The 18,795-nt window shown below is 45.3% G+C and overlaps 1 protein-coding gene across 1 annotated transcript; it reads right to left on the bottom strand.

Moving 5' to 3' along the window:
- Nucleotides 1-984: 984 nt before the first annotated feature.
- Nucleotides 985-4,337, bottom strand: NXPH3 (neurexophilin 3). Its single transcript, XM_090041216.1, has 2 exons — nucleotides 4,215-4,337; nucleotides 985-2,838 (listed from the first exon to the last, which is right to left on the bottom strand). Exons 1-2 carry the CDS (start codon nucleotides 4,269-4,271, stop codon nucleotides 2,110-2,112), a joined length of 786 nt encoding a protein of 261 aa, XP_089897342.1. The 5' UTR covers nucleotides 4,272-4,337; the 3' UTR covers nucleotides 985-2,109.
- Between the last annotated feature and the right edge of the window lie 14,458 nt (nucleotides 4,338-18,795).

Below are 18,795 nucleotides of genomic sequence, written 5' to 3'. Positions count from 1 at the left end.
CAATCGACAATAATGGACAGTGCCGGTCTCCTAGTAACCACTGGCCTGCCATATCACTTTCTAAATGCTGTTTCCTTTATAGCCTAGTTGTTTGTTCCTCTGGCTCTTAAAATTGCCATTTAATTCTCCAAATGATCAACTTCTTATGGTTTTGCTTTTATTTTTGTTTGCTTGTGGTGGGAGAAAAGTGTTTAACGTATTTCTTTTTAAAGGAAGCTGAAACTTCGGGGGTGAGGGCAAGGGGTGGGGGATAATCCTTGTTCAACATGAACTAAGAGAGCTTTTCAAAACACTGAACTTGCCTAAACAAAAACTCCAACGTACCTGATTACAAAACCTGCCTTAAGTGTCATTTAATTTTAATGCATAACTAACCTACATATGAGTGTTGCTTAGAACTTGGATGGGATAAAGTCTTGTAACCCAACACAATGCTGGGCAGCTGTGAAATCTTCAAGAAATAAAGGTAGGCTTCTGGGGGTGAGGACAAGTTTTGCCTCTTTAAAAGAATTACTATGTGCATGGGCAGACAAAGTAAGAGCCTGTTCTAACATACATGAAAAGAAAGAGATCTGAGGTTAGGAAAGCTAAATTCGTAATTCAAAATGCACCCCTCTGCAGAGAAATAGCAACCTACCTGACTTTAAAGTTCAGCAGTTCAAGTCCCAGTCTTCATAAAAAAAGTAGATCTGTGGCTTAAATATTAGAGTAAGTGAGTGTAGCTGAAGAATCTGAATAGAACAGAGTAGGCATGTTGTAGGGTTGAGAGGGCATGAATTTTGTACCTTATTTATCTACCAAGGATTTTTTTTCTTTAACCAGAGAAAAGACATTGCAGAGATGAGGTTTTTTTTATTTAAAAATAACTATTAAAAAAAACCCAAACACCTGACTTTCCTTCATAGCACTGGGGAAACTTTATTCTCCATTTCAAGGACAGCATCTTTTTTTTTAAAAGTAAAATTTAAATAATACAGTCAGAGCTTTACTTTATACACACACATACACACGCACGCCCCCTTTTCACCAAAGAAATACAGAAACTACAGAGTATTTTGGGCTAAGAAGGAGAAATGGACCTGAATGCTGAATAGAAGAAGATCGGCTACAGAGAAAAAGAGAGAGAGAAATGAACAGGAAGAATGGGGGATACTGACATGACAGAGAGCAGAAGGTACAGGACGCAGATGGGAGGGAGAGAACAGGAGTGATAAGGGGTATAGTTGTGAAATGAAGGGAAGGCATGAATCATATACTGCGTCAGCATATTTGACAGATTTGACCAGAGTTTCTTTATCTGTAAATCCATAGTTCTGAGATTCAGCAAAATCTCCAGATGCTCAGAGTGGCCGAGAGTCCCTGAAAACCTTGTGGTGAGAAGAGCTGTTATTTCACCTTGACTTGACAACATCAATAACATAATCTAGTGTTCCTTTTCCCTTTAGTGCCCACTGAGTCGGAGGACCCTCCAACACGTGTGTGTTTCTGAGCCCTTAATGCTTAGTCTCTGGACATACTTGCACCCAAATCTGTATTAGACATGTGAGACCCCATACTCAACTCCAGCTCATACTTCTGTAGAGTATATTGGTAATTAGCCAATGATGTCTTACAGCCATCTTTAATGAACTATTACAAGTCCATTAATATCCTTATCTTCATAGAGATCTCTTGTTCTTGATCTGGGCCACAGTGTTTTCTTTTTTCCTTTTCCTTGTCTGTCAGCATACTTCTCTTGACCTCTTTACCCAATATCCAGACTTCCGTTTCGTGACAATATGACCTAGATCCAGGCAAGTATTCTTGTACTGAGAAACCTGAATCCCAGTCGTGTTCCATGTTCTATTTATCTGTAGCCTAGATCCGGGCCCTGCTCCCATATGTTAGTTTCTAAAGACCATGGATCTGGGTCAGGTTTAGAAATGCCAGTACCCTCAATCTATTACTCCTTTCCCTAACACTCAGGCTTTTAGGGAGAATAGGTACTCTTCTTCCTCCTGTTTGCATCAGAACTCTGGTTTCTAGAGAACCCTGTACTCCAATTCTGCTTGCAAAACATTCCCCACAGTACAACAGTCTCTGGGCCATCCCTGAGATGGAAAAAGTTTATCATCCAGAGGGGTAATAAGGTACATCACTATGGTAGTTATAGTCAGGACACACCTTCTGCACTAGCCTGTAGTCTATGCTGTAAAAGGTGATGTAGATGCAGATGACTTTGAAGGGCTTAGAGCAGACCCAGGAGACATGACTCTGGGTGTGCTCATAGTAGCAAGTTTTGGAGGGGTCATAGGTACAGAGTGTGGTTTTCTTGGCACGATCCACTTTCTCATATTCCACTCGGCAGTTGAAGACCTTGGATTCTTTGGCCTCGATGAAGATCTGCTGCTCAAGGTCAAATTCCACTGCTTTGGTTGGAGGGACAAGGCTGACAGAGATATTTCCCTGCCCAGTGGAGTTGTGCCGGAAGAAGACATTGACTGTGCCATTGCCATGATCAACAACTTTCCCAGTAATCAAGAGGTTTAGCTTCACTGTCTTGATATTGGAATAAAAATCCCCCCAGCCAAAAATTTTCTTAAACTTGCCTGTATTTGTCACAGAGTCCCTGCGTCCTCTAGCATGTGGATCCCGGTCTAGCTCAGATGCATTGTCCAGCATTTCCCAGAATTTCTGTGAACCTGAGACCAGCTCCAGGAGAGTAGAGTTCTGAAATAAGGCTTGAGCTAACTGGGGCAGCTCTTGCCGAAGTCCCTTCTTCTGCACTTGGGATCTGTCTTGGGCATCAGGTTCACCTTGCTCTGAATCCTCCCCTAGATCATCTTGTCCACAGATCACCTGAAGAGAACAATGGGAGAGAATGAGAGGTAGATTCCTTCTCCTTCTACCCATTCTTACTCTCCACTGCCTTTCTACTTCTCTAGAGATGTCATCACTTCTCTCATCTTTTCCTCTTTCTCATCCTTTTCCTTTCTGCTTGTACACCTTTCTTTTCTCTCAATCTTCTCTTCATGCTTGGAATCACCTTCCACAAAACCCATTCTCTCTCTCGCTCGTTCCTTCCCCTCTCTATCATCCTCCTTTCATTCTGCACTGAACTACTGGTTTTCCCTAGGGGGAGACTGGGAGTTCCTATGCCTTCATTAATAGTACAGTCCAGTCCTTGCACCTTTTGGAAATGTCAGGTGAACTGCCTGGGGTAGAGCAACTCCTACCGCAGGGACCTCTATTCAAAGGTCAAGAAAGTGGGGAAGCAGAAGGAAGAAGGGGATTGTAGGGGTCAACTGGAAGTAACTCTAATGACTGAACATAAGCTGCAATAAAAATACTAGCCTCAGGGCCTTGCTCCCTGTACCTACCCCCATGCTGAGGGGTGGCCTAACATTACTGACTGACCAGCCCCTACCTGCTCACTTTTCTGGGCTGGAGCCACTATGGCAGGGCACAGGGATAGGTGGAAGCAGGGACAGCTGTGCCAAGTGATGGCAGAAGCAAATGCCCAGCCCTTGCACACCAAGACCCATACCTCTGCCAGGGCTGGCGCCCCTTGCCTCCCCCTCTGCTGCGAGATCTGCCTGCAGTTCTGAGAGCGAGTCCCTATGGCCCCCTGGCACTGGGGGACGAGCATTAGCTTGCACCTGCCTTGGGGACTATGTGGCACGGGGGTGAAAGGGCGGGCAAGGGCTGTGTGGCTACGGGGGGCACAGCGCACTCGGAGAACAGCTGGACAGGGTCGAGGCAGGGACTGCGGATGCAGGTCCCCCTCACCGTGGGGTGGGGGGAGCAGTATTTCGTGGTGATTTCGGACCTTCTCCGTTTGCTCGGCTTTAAAGGCTCGCTGGGCACAGGGGGATCCCGGCCAAGGTCAGCTCAGCCGCAGCCCTCCCGGATCTCCTCCCACCTCGGCTTGCTCCGGCCAGGGGCCACCTCCCGCGGCCGCTTGCAGCTGGGGGAGCCCGGGGGCATTCGCGGGGCGATCGGAGCGGGGGAGAGGAGTCCTCTAAGCCCCAAGACTTGAGCGGGAGCTGTGTCCTCCTCCCTCCTTCCCTGCCACCGCACGGCTGCAACATCCCAGAAGTTTGGGGAGGCTCTTTATTTACTGGGGGGGGGAGGGGGTACGATTCTTAAGGGATCATCGGTGCACTTTAAAGCAGCCGCCCTCCTCTCGCCTCCCGACCCCGCCGGGCCAGGGCTCGGGCCCGCCGGTCACTCACCAGCAGATGGATGCTTCCCTGGATGAGGAAGACGAAGCAGCCCCGAGTCAGCTGCATCTTCAGCCGGTGCCTGTCTTCCTTCCCCCTCGGTGCCTGCAATGGGGGGGGGGGGAGGGAGGGCTGGGGAAAGGGGCTCGGTCCTCTTATAATCTAGGCTCCTGGCTCCTACGACCCCCCCATCCCTGGATCCGCCTGGCAACTCCCATCCAGATGTGCGGCTGGCCGGCTGCTCCCGCCCCTTCCCCGGCTTTCACCTGCTGCTGCCGCGGGCTTGCTCCCTCCGCGTCCCTTTGGAGGAGACTCGAGGAAACTCTCTGCCCCTGTCCCTGTCCCTTCCCCTCGCCCCGTTAGCTCCCTCCCCCTGGCAGGTACCGTGATCTGAGCAGCACCTCCAGGCTTAACCCTCTCCTGCCTTGCAGGGCTCTCCCCACCACCAGCCTGGCCCGGGGAGCAGGGCTTTGGGCGCTCGGGGAGGTCTCTGCGGAGAAAGCTTCCCAGATGTGATGGGAGAGCAGAGACTCATCAGTGCCTCACACTTCTGGAGGACGGTAGGGGTCAGCGGGAAGGAGAATCCGGGAAAGGCTCAGGAGCCAAAGATCACCTTCCTCCAGGTGGCAAGGGGAGAGGACCCTCATTTGGGGAGGGCAAACCCCAGCTGGCTGATTTTTATCAGGACCTACAGCCAGCATAATCCTATTTTTTGTAGTGCCTTTTTTTCCCTCCATCCTACATAGCCTTTACAAGGCACCAAGCCTGAGAAACTTCTGTCTCCTGGGCTCTCTTGCCTCCTGGGTTTTGCTTATGCAGAGTAAGCATTTCGTTTTTCCAGACCCTGCTTTATTTTGATGTTATATTAACTCAGAATTAAAAGTAGCTACATAATACTGTATACAGCCTATCCATGTTTTGAGGTTTTTTTAAAGAAACAGATCTCCTTAATTACTCTTGGTCAACAAAGAGATGATTATGAGAGTTAGATAAGCTAGTTCCTTGACTGTTATTTGTTGGAATACCTCAGATCACTATGGTAGAGGCTGGTATCGTTATCTCCATTTTGGAGATAGAGAAGCAGAGAGTAGTGAAGTAACTTGCCCGTATAGGTCAGTGGCAGAACTCGTGTCCTGAGTGCTCCATCCACGAGACTGCTCTGCATCCCTAAGACACTGCCAAAGATCAATAATCCCACTGGAGTTCTCTCCTTTTTTTGTACTCTCATTAATTTCCAAGTGCTCATGAATCAGGTAAAAAAAAGTCAGACCTTGCAGTCCTATAGTTTAGCAAACTACTGTACAGATCAGGGAAAGGCACAAATTCCAAAGACACAAAGCAGTAATGAAGAACACCTTGCAAACAGCCCCATCTTTCTAACAAAGGGACTCTAACCACATCTGTGCCTTTGACCACATCTGTGTGGTCCGATAGGAGCACAGAAGCAGTCTCTCTAATAGGTAGGTCCTTGGCTGCTTGGGTTGGTATGAAACCTAAAGGATAAAGATGTGAAGTCTTTGGCTGATGCTGAGAGGCTGCTCCTGCTGTAGCATGCACTTGTATAACTTTGTGGGGGTTTTCTAAAATGAAAATAAGGAAAATGCTCTACCCTCTTGCTGCCTAGGAAGTTGCATTGGGGATTTAATTTCCCTGTTGCTAGTGTTTATTATAGTGACAACTTGTCATAGCAGTTTTGTCCCTGGTGCTACACCTTTGTGCCGTTTGTACACACTAAACATTGGGATCTATTTGGAGAGAAAAGGGAGGGAGGTCCCCAAAGGAGGGGGAAGATTTGTGAGAGAGGATCCAAGCAGATAGAACAAGGATGAGTCTCAGGCTGGGTGGAAGCTTGTGTGTGGCAAAAGCTGTAAAGCTGCAGAACATTCATCCAAGAAAAAAGTAGAAGTGCCAGTCCTTGGGCTGTTTAAAACCAAACTCAACACAACTGGGGGAAACACAAGGCAGGAAATGATTGTCACAGCCCTGGAAGAGTATACTGGATACCCTTATGGTCTGCATGTCTCTACATACCATGATTCTTGAAAAAGAGCTGAACAGAATTTCTGAATGTTTGCATCCTGTATTTTACATTGCTGCAAGATCCCATACCTCCTGCATAGCCTTTCAGATTAATCTACCCATTAAAACTCAAGGGAAAGTACAAGTCTGACATTCTCTTTCTTCATCTGACCTCTTTGGTTTGTTAGTTCTGAACTGTTAATGTCCTTGAGAAAAGAGACTGGCTTCAGCTGTAAGCTGAGGCAAAGCTGAGTTCAATACAGGCCAAGAATAGGAGGACTCAGATAAAAGTGGCTTCCAGCCACCTTTGGGGCTTCATAGGGATTTTGTAGGAAGCTGGAGTGGCAAAAACAGAGCAAGTCTAGGAGTGTTCTAATTTAGCTGTGGCTCCCTACAGAGCTACCCTGCCTTCCAGTATGGCCTATGTCTTGGCATGCCGCCATTCTACCCTGATCCAACCCTGGCCTGTTTTAGATGCGCTACTGGACCTGAACCTACATGAGGGCGGGGGCTGCAAAGGAGAGCAGCTTGGAGCCTTCCGCCAGCAAATCTCCCTGAATGCAGAGAATGTACTTTGAAGGTCCCAGTTAAGCGCTGAGTCACCATACTGGGGCCATGCTGGAAGCTGGAAATCAATCTGAGCTTGCTCATATCTCTGTGCAGTATTGAGCAAGCAACTGGAGCTTGATCAATTAAAAATAGAATCCTGGAGGGTAATATTCTGTGCCAGCTGACTTGGACAGAAGCCTTTTGAACACTGGCAAATATGCTCCCAGAGTTGTAAAATTTAATTGGATTGGATGTGGGTAGAGCAGTAACAAAAATACCCGTCACCACTTTTAGCAAATCTAACTAACCTTTCCACCTGCTGCTCTTTCCCCTGTGAGACTCCCAGGAGTGACAATGCAGAAGGCTTTGGAAAGGTCCCCTGGTGAATAGGAAGAGCTGGTGCAATGTTACATCACGAATCATTTCACCTGTTGTGTTTGGAGAGCTGCAGCACGGAGGCCTTAAGCTTCACAGAAATGATGGTCGCGCAGATCACAATTAATTGGTGCTATGGCGTTTGCTTCAACCTGTTTATCTGATTCAGATCTGCAGCACCACCTGCTGAGTGGTCCAGAGATTTTCTGGGATTAATTCTGCTTGATTTCTCTAGTGATTAGTAATTCTGGGTGCAAATTTTCTTGCCTGGTTTCTACAGAAAGGTAATTAATTCTTCCCTTTTCCTCCTGTATGCATTTAGCCTCATAGGGCCTTTATCTCCATCACAGAAGATATGTTCAGGATGAATACAATTGTAGAAGCTAAAGATGGAGAATCTGTGTTACAATGGGCAGCACGATCTATGGTTGGGATGTTGGACTGGAACTTGGGAGCTCTGGGTTCTTTTCTAAAGCTCTGCTATTGACTTTTGGTGTGGCCTTGGGTAAGTCACTTCTAATCTGTGTATCTCTTTCTCCTTCTGCCATTTTCCTGGCATGTCTGTTTTGCCTAGTTCTCTCTTCAGGGCATGAAATATCATTTATGTGTTTGTACAGTGCCAAGGTGTACAGTCCCAAATGCTGTTGGAACTAATATAAATCATCATCATCACCATTACCACCCAGTCCATGTCACTGGGGACAGTGCATGTTCACAGTGCTGCGTTGCTAGTATTTTGGTAGAAGGCACCTTATAGACTAACAAAATCAGAGCTGTATAGCATATGCTTTTGTAAGTCCACTGCTTATGAAAATGTATGCTATGTGTCTCTAATTTAGTTAGTTTATAAGGTGCAATTTAGTTAGTCTGTAAGGTACTCTACTTTCTCCCTGACTTCAGACTAATATGGCTAACTACCTCTCTCTAGTATTTTGGGCAGTCTGCCTTTACATGTCCCAAGTGACTGGATCTTTCTAATGGGATATTGTTGTGTCATGTAGACTACCTTCTCTTAAGGCCTGGACTGTTGGACAGTGGCCAAATGATTAGTGTTGATTTGATTTAAAATAGGAAGAACTTCAAGTTTTCCTGTTGTCTGCTGGAAATGCCACTTTTTCATAGACAACACACATTTTTCCATCAAAACCAGCTGCTGAAAATGTTAATGTGCATTATATATGAGAAATATGGTAAGAACAATTTCTGTCAGTTGGGAGCAAAAGTAAAAGTAAAACCTGCACTGCACTTGCAGAAAGCAAACAGTGAGCAACTGCACATATTATATTCTGTGCCATGTTGTACGTGAGAAAATATGGTCCTTCTTTGCTGTTGCAGCATCATGGTTATGCTTTGTGACCAGCAAGGGGTCACAGCAACAGCACAAGTTCTGGGAGACAAATGAGGACTTAAGAAGTATTGTAGCAGACAACAGTGGCAGGTTGATGACAATATTTCAGTCATCAGCAGTTAAAAAAGGTTTTTTGTTGTTGTGTTGACTGTTGCAGAGTCCTCCAGCTGTGGTTTTTCTTTTCTGGGTTTTTACTGCCCTCTAGTGGATACATTTTGCTGGGAAATTTGAACTCTGCTTTGGTTAAGAGACTGCGTTGTAAGAGACTGGCCATCACCTTAGTCCTCATGAAGAACAGACAGGAAAATTAGCCTGTTTATAGACAAAGACAACCCGCAAGTCTCTGCTGGAGTTTTCAATAGAAAAAGAGAAACGAATCCAAAGATTGATGCTCTTCTTCAGTTTTACTTTATGATTCATAGCTTTTAATTTAGGAAATATTTGTAATGAGGTGGTATGAATCCTAGCAACATTTTTTTAAAAATGGAGGGATATCAGAAAAAAAGTTGGTAAAATGAATTGTAACTAGGAAATATGCATCTGCTCTGTTTAAGGAAAGAATCTAAATTGCAAGCATGTGATAGGAGAGAGAATGGTTATGATGCTGAAAACAACTTGGGGACAAGAGTAGAGAGGAAATTGGACATGATTTTTTAATTAGTTATGGCAGTTTCCTCTCTTTTTATCCTCTGTGGAATATTAATAATATAAGGAAACCACAGATGCAGTTGGCTTCCAAATATCCATGGTTATTTAACTCTATATGAACATGCATGGCCTACTTAGCTACATATGCACCCTGCTTTTAGAATGTGGTGGTTTCTGTGGTAGGAGATACTGGAGGGCACCTATAGATGGCCTTCCATCAGGATATCTGAAGCAAAGTATTATACTGTGCAAGAGGCCAGTGTGAGTTTGGCTTGCATACATGGAGGAATAATTCGTAGTTAAGTTCTCTGTGTATTTAATACTGCAGCAACCACATGTAAAATATAGTCATCAGTCCAGGCAACTTAAATACTATGGTCATAAAGATAAGACTGAGAAAGTTCAGCATAAAGCAACAAGATGATTCTTCGGTTGGAAGGCTAATTCATTAGAGGCATAAAACCATAGGAAATGGGACTGGGAGAGCCCTTGAGAGACCATTAATCCATTCCCTTGTCCTAAAGTGGGATTAACTCTCCTGAAACCATCCCTGGCAGATGTTTTGCCTGACCTGCTCTTAAAGGCCACCAGTGACAGAGTTTTCTAGTATCTCTCTACAAAGGGAAGACTAAAAGAGTTAAATGAGTATGGGAAGGGATGACGGGGTTAGGCCCTGAGCCTTTACAGCATTGATAATGCAGAGGAAAGAGGAAAGTCATTTAGGGTAGGGGTTCAAAGGGAAGCGGTAGCATTGCCTAGCTCTTGTGTATCCCTTTTTTCCTTCCATGGACCTCAAAGTGCTTTTCCAAGGACAGTGGCACTTAACCATTTGAGTCTGTGGGCCAGATGAGTGGCACAGAGCTGGTCTGAGGGCTGGATTGGGCTCCGCGTGCCAGGATTGAGCCCTGCACCACTGCTGCATGCCAGGATTAGGCCTTGGGGCCCTGCACTGCTCCAACTGGCTCCACATGCTGGGACTGGGGCCTGAGGCCCCATGCCATCCCTTCACGCGAACTGGAGCTCTGTGCCCACCTATATTTGGCTTTGTGCACTGGGATCAGGCCCTGAAGCCCTGGAATGCCCTGTCTGATTTAATGTGCTGGAATCAGGCCCTGCACTGCCCTGGCCCAGCTCTGTGTACAGGGATCAGGGGGTCAGAGTCCTGCACCACCCCCATTTACTGTGATCAGGCCCCCTGTGCCAGGATCTGGGCCCTGCACTGCCCCTGCCTGATCCCATGCAATAAAATCAGGACCTGGAGCTCTGTATTGCCCCTGCATGTCCGGATTGGGGACTGGAGCCCCTCAACCAGCACATGCTGGAACTGGGGCCCTGTGCTGTCCCTGCCTGGCCCCCATTCACTGGAATCAGACCCATGGGGAGTCCCATGTGCTGTATGACCTGGTGCTTGGGGGCTGGATCTGGCTTGTGGGCTGGGGGTTGAGCACCCTTACCTTAGGAGGTCAGCATAACCAACTCCATTTTACAGAGCGGGAAACTCAGGTATGGAGAGAAGTGATTTGCCTCGGGTTACTCAGCTGGTCAGCAAAAGAGAACTCAGGTTTCCCGATTCCCTTTTTTCCCCCTATCTAAATAGGCCATTCTCCTATCTAGACTAACAAAATAGAAAGCAAATAAAATGAATATGGGAAATGATGCTGAGTGTAAAGGAAAGGGAAGGTAATGCTGATCGATTTCTCAGGCATTGGCATTGTTTCTTGGGAAGTGACAAAAAATCCTGTCATCTGAAACTTTAAGAGAATCTGTGTAATTGTAGGGAAGAACTCTGCAGGGGCCATAGGGCCAGGAGAGGTGGGTTGGGTAACTTTCTCTGCTACTTCTAAATTCTATGATTTCTGTAGCCGTGTCTTCTAATCATTGTGGGGCCGGGGGGAGAGGAGGGTTGGCATAGCAGGGTGCTGAGAACTCACATGTGTGAATTCTGATCCTATGACTAGCATCCACATATTGACACTAAGAAATATTTTAAAATTGATAGAACATAGTTAATAATAATGAGGTCTTAGAGTATTTTTTTTTATCAGTAAATATCAAAGCACTTCATCAGACAGGGAAATATTATATTCCTACTTTACCTACTAGTAGGGATACAGAAAGGAAGAAACTTGGACAAAGTTACCCAGCAGGCCCATGGCAAAATCAGGAATATAACCCAAAGTTTCTGGTAGCCCAGAACACAGAACTATGCTATTTTAGATATTTTAATACATAGAACCTGAATGGGTTCTAGTCCTACCTAAGAGTTATAGGGTGTGTGTGCATGAGTATGCACACTTGCACGCACATGACCTTGCATGCCCTGAGGAGTCTGCATGTGTTGATGTATTTCCCTTTCTCATTCTAGGCTCCAGTGGCAGGCTAAAGGGAGTTTCTAAAAAACCCTTGTCTAATTTCACCGCCAGATTGAAGGGAGGTTTGGGGCTGGTTGCCTGTTCTCTAGCAGAAGTCAACCCTTCTTTGGGTACAGCTAAATCATCCCAGCTCACTATGATTTGTATCAGTGGGGATCATAAAAAAAAAAAAAAATCTCTGAAGAGCAATTTCGGGGGGAGGAGGTTGGAATGTACCAGATTGCACTGAATGTCAGGCCTCTAGAAAAACAGGGCCCCTGGGAAGGCACTTTCAGTCTCCCTCTGCAAGGCTTTCATCTTCTGTTTCATATTGCACAGCTCAAGCCCTGTGTGCTGTTCTCAATATTCTCCAGGGCATTTTCCTTTTCCCTGATAAAGGAGGTTAAACATTTCCAAAATGTGATCCTTAGCAGAGGTCTGTTTGCTCTCTCTTTGACTGGAGTTAAGAAAAACAGTTTGGATTTTAAACTGGAAAATCAGTTGAACACTTTCTCTCTGCCTCTCCTCTCACCTTTGCAGGGCATATGTTACATACCCGTGGGGTGTTTTCATCTGGTTAATGGAGTGGGCATATTTGGGGGGTGATCTATTGCTGGGGCCTCATGCTATTCCTGAGAACAAATTGTCACATGGCTCAGAAGCTGCCCTATACAACAAGCTGGGACAATGTCTCCATGACCACCCATAAGCAGCATTATTCCCATGAAAAGTAATGGTGATGTAATGCTACTTTGACTCACTGCTTTCAGTGCAGCAACACCTGGTGCAAGTCAGTTCAGAAGCCCTTGGTTTTCAGTGGGCAGTGGGCTTGTCTTGCTTGTGACTGTAGAGGGCAGCAGGGAGCTGCTTTCTGAGGGTGGGGGAACTGGCTGCTTTCTCAGTGGACCTTATTGCTGATGGAGATGGGGTGGAACAGATCGAGGAGAGGGTACTGTTGTTTTTTGATTGTTGCATATCTGGTGTGCTTCTTGGTGTACCCAGGTTGTTGTTTTTTTGAGGGGGAAGGTAAAGATGTTGGCTAAACTCTGTTTCAAATGCATGGTACTGTCTGTTGCCCTGATCATGTGCAACTAATTAAAGGCCCCCACAGCACATTTTGGAAGAAAATAATGTTGATCTTGGTCTCCTGGCCAAATTCCAGCATGGGTAACTACATTGCATTTACCTGAATTCCCCCTGCAGCTTCAGCTAGATATGATGCTGACCAGCTGTCTAGAATGGCTAGGCATTATTACAAAGTTCTTGTGTTGCACTCCAGAGGCAGCTGCAATGTTATTCTTGGGCATGTGTATGTATTTTCACTTATATATTAAACATTACGAAAGCACTTTGGGATGGAGGTAAGTTTTAACGTATTAATTTAATAATGAAAATCATTAGTTATACTTGTGAATTTTTCAGTTATTTCTCCCTTGGTTTCCTCCCTAGGTTGGCTTATTTTCTAGGACCAAGATTATCAAACAAGAGAGAGAATAGAGTTCTCTCTTCTGCCCCAAGGAGATGGTGAATTGATTGCCCCTGTGTCAGGAGCAAAGGGCTCTAGGAAAATTCTCCTCTATATCTCTGTGTCTGGAGGCTTCTCAGCTCCAGTGTGAAGGGACTTGCATTTCACCCCACATGCCGAGGGAGCAGTGTCTCTAATTTCACTTCCTCTCCTCTGAGGCTGAATATCATTTCATAAAAATAACAGAAAGAGCAACTAGACTCTCTGGGAAAAATAATCACAAGGAAAACAAATCAGCACCAAAAGGGCTTTCATGAAAATATCAGGTTTGGAGAGAGCTCTTCTGGGTTGGAAGATGCATTTCCCTCACTTCTTTTTTCACTGAAAAGGTTGGGGGAGAAGGCAGGGTGAGGAGATGTTAGTCCCCAGCATGTTTTAATTTCAAATCCCAGTTGAATCACTGCCCACCAGATTTACTGAGAAGAATTTGGGGTTTTTGCCCATTTTCTGTTCAGTAGAGAGGAAGGGATGAGATTATTCCACTTTATTTTCTCAAGGCTTATCTAAGATTTTTTTTTGTCTTTCAGTTCTGATCTGCAATTTTTCACTTTATCTGTGTTTCTTGGCTCCATCACTTTTAACTTTCCACAGCCAGCCAGTCCTGACTGGCTGTGACTTGTCTAGAGATGGCAGTTTTTTCAGGGGAGGCTTAGTTTTTGAATGCGTATGCTCCTTTATTCAAGAGGCTCATGCCTATCTCTGTGTTGTAGAGTGTCACATGCACAAGCTGTATATGGCATTGCCTGACAGTAATAACCTGCAAGATGCTCAGTCAGTCCTTCATATTTCTTTTGAAATGTGACATGGACATTTGTTCATTAGGAGTTGGGCTGAGGTCATGCAGAGGTTACTGAAGGGCTGCTGGAGACGATAATTTTTGGTTGTGAGGCCAGATTTGAACAAAGAAATTAGAGCTGAAAACTGCCTCATTTGTATCTTAGTTCTTCATCTGTCAAGATACAATCTAAGCACTAGGCTAGATACTATCTAATGCAGTGAATCTCAGTCAAGGTGGTGCAGCACCCTGGGGTGCCGAAAGATCCTTCCAAGGGTTCCCTGGGGTGCCACACAATGTTAGCATTGCTTTGTGTGCAGATATGAGTCACAAGATAAATCCAGTGGTTTCAACTGGCACTTCATAGTGTAAAAACATTCTGACCTGCTGTGGTCTGCCTGAGTTCTTTGCAATAAGAACACTGCTTTATTATTTTTTGTAGTAAAAAAATACGTGAAAACTAAGAGCTGGCATTTTCTGAGAGGTTCCTGGAGTATAAAAGTTTGAGAAGCAGTGATCTAATGGCACAAAGATGCAAAATCACAGAAATCAGGCTTCCTTAAACACCTGGGTGGCATAATTTTAGTGCAACAGCTTTTTGGGGAAGTGGCAGTAGGGATGGGGAGTGGAGAGAGGGTGTATTCTTCTGAAACTGGCAAGAAGAAAAACCTAGTTTCTTTGACTGCAAAGAACAACTTGGTTCCCCTCCAGTCTGGATGGGGAAGAAACTGAAACCTCTACAATTAACAGCTTGAAAACTTGATCCTTAGTGAGAGGAAAACTTAGCAGTGAACCTTAAAGACTGGAGGCCTATTTTGCCCCTAGAAGTTTGGATGTGTCTTTGAATTTCTTCAGCCTGCAGTGCTGGGATGGAAATTTCATAGCACCATTTTTATGGCACTAAGAGGAGGTGAGGAAGTTTAACCGAACTTTTGAACCTGGAAACGAAAATTAGTTCTAGTATGGAGCAGTGGGCATCAAGTATGTTTTCTTTGACACATATTTGGCTGGTATCTATCCCATTTTGTACGAATTGTAGAATCCTGATAGTAAGAGAAAAATGATACGGTTCCATTCAGCCCAGCTCTCAAGGAGCTAATGCAGGATCAGTCCCTCTATACCTTTTATACTGTGTAGTCTGGTCTGGTTTTAACATATTTACTCACATACCACTTATACCTTTCCCACCAGAATTGTTGTGCATGTCAAACAGGGACCCTGATTTTTCTTTGCTGGAACAGGAGCACAGGGCATAGAACCAAGCACACACTGTGACTCAGGGCTGCCAAGGTGGGCCGCCACTTCTCTGTGGCCCTGCAACCATGGCTAAGTACGGATAATCAAAAAACCTGTGGTTGAATCGATTCAATCTTAACAAGTTAGCGTAGATTGAACCAATAACAAATGAACAGACTTCTGATTTCAAAAAAGCAGCCACAGGCTTGCAGTGGCCCAGGCCAGAAACTGGGGGGCGCTAGTGCACATCTTCCTGCTCAGCTGGAGCAGACAGCTTGGGCCAAGGCTAGCCTGCCCACCTGCCAAGGGGAGACTTTACAGGGGAGGTGCAAAGCTTCCTGGGAGGCTGGGGGATTGTGCACTGACTTGAATCTGTAGGGGAACTGGAACAGAAGTTCAATAAACCAATTTAACCTAAATCAGCCAAGTCTGATACTACATCTATCCAGGTTTATCTTAAATTGGTTTTGGCCATTTTGAAAGCAGTTTAAGTGCACTGCATTTCTGTTGTGTTATAGGTGTGAACCAGTTTCCAATCACTTATACCAATTTATGTGTAATTTCTGTCCCTAGCCAAGGGGTAGAGTTCAGTCCTCTCTCAGGCTGAGCACTACTTATGCTTGAAGGAACTATTGAGCTGGCTCAGGCAAAGTGAGCTGCTTCAAGCAGGCTATGATATCTTAATTAGGTTTGTGGTGTGGAAACAATCCTTACGTTTTACAGGAACTTGTATAAAGAGCTTTTTGCAGTAAAGAAGTGACAGTCTTGCTATTGCCCTTGCAAGGGTCTGGGGTCTAGCCTTGTTGCTGTCTTGCCACACCAGCAAGTTCCTGCTTCACCCAGTTTATTTCGTGGGATGCCACATTTGCTGTGTTTCCAGGGGGACTTATTCCATGCATGTCTTACAGTCAGCCATGACTTTGGAAAAATATTTTCCCTATATTTTGCTTTCCAGAAACAAAGTTTATGTTTTATTTGGGGGGTGTGGCATGTGAGAAAATTGTAGTATGTGTCTCAATGCTGACACTCTTCCACACCCCTTAGGAGGCTGTCCCACACTGAACTTGCTATTAAGGAAGGTATTTTCCCCTATATTTATTCTTTATTTCACCTGCCGAATTTCATCCTAATTAGATATTAGTTCCTAAATAAGATGAAGCTGTGTCAGCTAGAATGAGTTGAACTGAAAGAAATTGTGCTATGGTATTGCTGATGCTCGTGATTTTAATCAGAACTCTTGGGGGCCTTTTCATGTTTTGTTTTTGAAGCCCCAGCTGCTGGAGTCAGGTAATTGTGGGAATCTCAAGTTTTATTTTAGATAAGTAAGTTTCTACACTTGTGCCCATGGAGAGACTTCAATTATATAACCCAAGTTACACCCTCAAGGTTTCAGATCCAACAAAAGCGATCCCAGATGCATAATGTTCTTGTAGGTCACGGTTTGCAGGGATCTGACCTATGATACTGAAACAGCTGGTGCTGGCAAAAAGGGACAATCCTAGCAAGTCGCACAGCCCACGTTTCTCCCCTTGCTGATGATGGCTTTGTGTGGCAGTGGGGGTCCTGCCAGAGATGTCAAACAATAGCTGAGGTAATCCCTTGTTTCTCAGACCAACCTTGCACTGCGAGAAAAGCACAACAGGATAGCTCTGCACCCTGGGCAGCTAGGGCACATGGGGCATCACTAAATGCTGTGCTGCTGGCAGTGATGGCACGGACAGTTGCCAGGTGCAGCTGTGGTTCTTTTTGCACCCTGCCCCCCGCTTACCTCCTTCCAATCCCCCACAGTTTTGCTACTACACAGAAAAGTGTGTCTTTCTCTTCTCAGCTCCTCTGCTTTCTCTCTGGGATGAAAGCTGAGGTGAAGCTGTCAATATTTGTTTACAGATCCCTCTTTTCTATCTCGGTGGGGCCTGTTAGCCCAGGGGGGAGCTCTGCTTGTCAGGGAAGCACAGCCAAAGCAGTCCATCTGTCTGTCTGTCTGAATCCAACAGCGGGGATGTTCTGATCTGCAGAGGGCAGATTGCGCTTCTTCGGCATCCTGACGGAGCCACATGGGCCGGGGGATTGTTTTCTGAGCAAACACATTATGGTGTTTATGTTTCTCTTGGCCGGGAGGCGGCCTCTAGAAAGTCAGCTTCACAACCTCAGCTGTTCTTTCAATAAGGATGGATATTTTTGCTGCCTTCTTTGATTTATCTTCCTTCTCCCTCTACCCCTTGCATTTCACTGTCACTTTTCAATCTCTCCTGTCAATGCCAGTCCATAAAACCTCTATGCCTTCCTGAGCAGACTGCAGAGGGAGATAAGCTCTTCGCTGAGAGCCATATAATATAATACTAATAATAACAATACATGGGGTTAGGAGGCTCAAAATAAAGGTCGCAGCTTTTTTTTTCTCATGGGAAATTTTTTACTCTCGTCACAAAACCAAAAACAACCTGGGAGTTTGGGGAAAGAAAAACAGATATGGCTGGAAACTATTAAAAAAAAGGGGGGATTTTTTTTCCTTGTTCCTAAAAAATGTAGAAAAATGGGAGGGAGGAGAGTCATTTTTGGTGGTGTTTTTTGGTTTGTTTTTGTTTTTTATTTGCATTTTTCATCAACAAATTGAAAATCTTCCATTGAAAAATGACTCTTGAAACTAAATTAAATCTTGCAGAAGGTCCTCTCTTTTCAATCAGCCCTACTTGATGTGCTCAAAGCTTGCTTCAGCTGCAGGATTCAAACTTGATTCTGAGAATGAGTTTGTACCAAACCAGCCTGTTCTGATCCATGTTCCCTTTGAGCATACTGTTGAGTTTAATTTTAGTAGGCTTCATTCCTATAACACTGTGTTGTAGATGCATCCTGCCTCTCCGCTTGCTTTTCTGCTCTGTTATTGCTTATCTCTTTCTTTCGTAAAGTTCATAACCTGTCCCTCTATGTCAGAGGAAGCATAAGAGTGAATGGGCATTTATTTGTGCTGTTATTACTGCACATGAATAAACTCCAGAGCAATAAACCCTGCAACTTATTCGTGCATGGCACATGGAGCCAGGTCAGAGCAGCCTTGGCTGGCAGGGAGCCCCAGGGGGCCAGTCTGCCAGCCCAGGGCTGCTCTCCCCAGCTCAGCGTGCTGTGGAGGGGATGGCTAGGGCATGAGGGAGCCTCAGTGTGGGGCTAGGTAGCAGGTAGCCCCCACACTCAAGCACTCTTATGCCCCAGCCACCCACTCCTGCGTCTACATGTGCACTGCTGCAGAGTTTTTTACTCCAGTGTAAGAGAGGTGCATGTGTAGATGCTGAAATATTTACTTTACAGCTAATTAGTCAAGTGCTTAGTAAACATCTTGTGTAGATGTGCCTTGGGGTCCTCTTTTCTGTCTATAGCCTAGCCATCTATTGTCTCTTGTACTTAGTTTGGAAACTCTTTGAGTACAGCATCTTCTTTGTGCTCTAGCTTTGTATAGCACCTAGCCCATCAGAGTGCTTTTCCATGCCTGGGGCTCCTAGGCAATACCAAAAGTCAAATACATGTTTCCCACGCCAACTGCGGGGGTGAGGTTCGTGAAAGTTCCCGTAGCTGGCAAAACCGTGGTTGGTAAGACAAAAGGCTTACGGGAAAAATGGCAGGAGGTGGGGTGATGTGCGGCCACAGAAAACCATGATTACTCAAAACTGTATCCTGTGGTGGCCAGAATGGTATATAAACTATTCAGTGTGGATACTCAAAACTGTGGCTGGCAATACTGTGGTTGGCGAAGGACACCTGTATTATAAAAGCCT

This window comes from Crocodylus siamensis, chromosome 4, assembly GCF_052110815.1.
Source record: "Crocodylus siamensis isolate JL-2025a chromosome 4, ASM5211081v1, whole genome shotgun sequence".
NCBI classification, from domain to species: Eukaryota; Metazoa; Chordata; order Crocodylia; family Crocodylidae; genus Crocodylus; species Crocodylus siamensis.
Note: the sequence above shows the minus strand (reverse complement) of the source record. Positions and strands in the feature narration are given on the sequence as shown.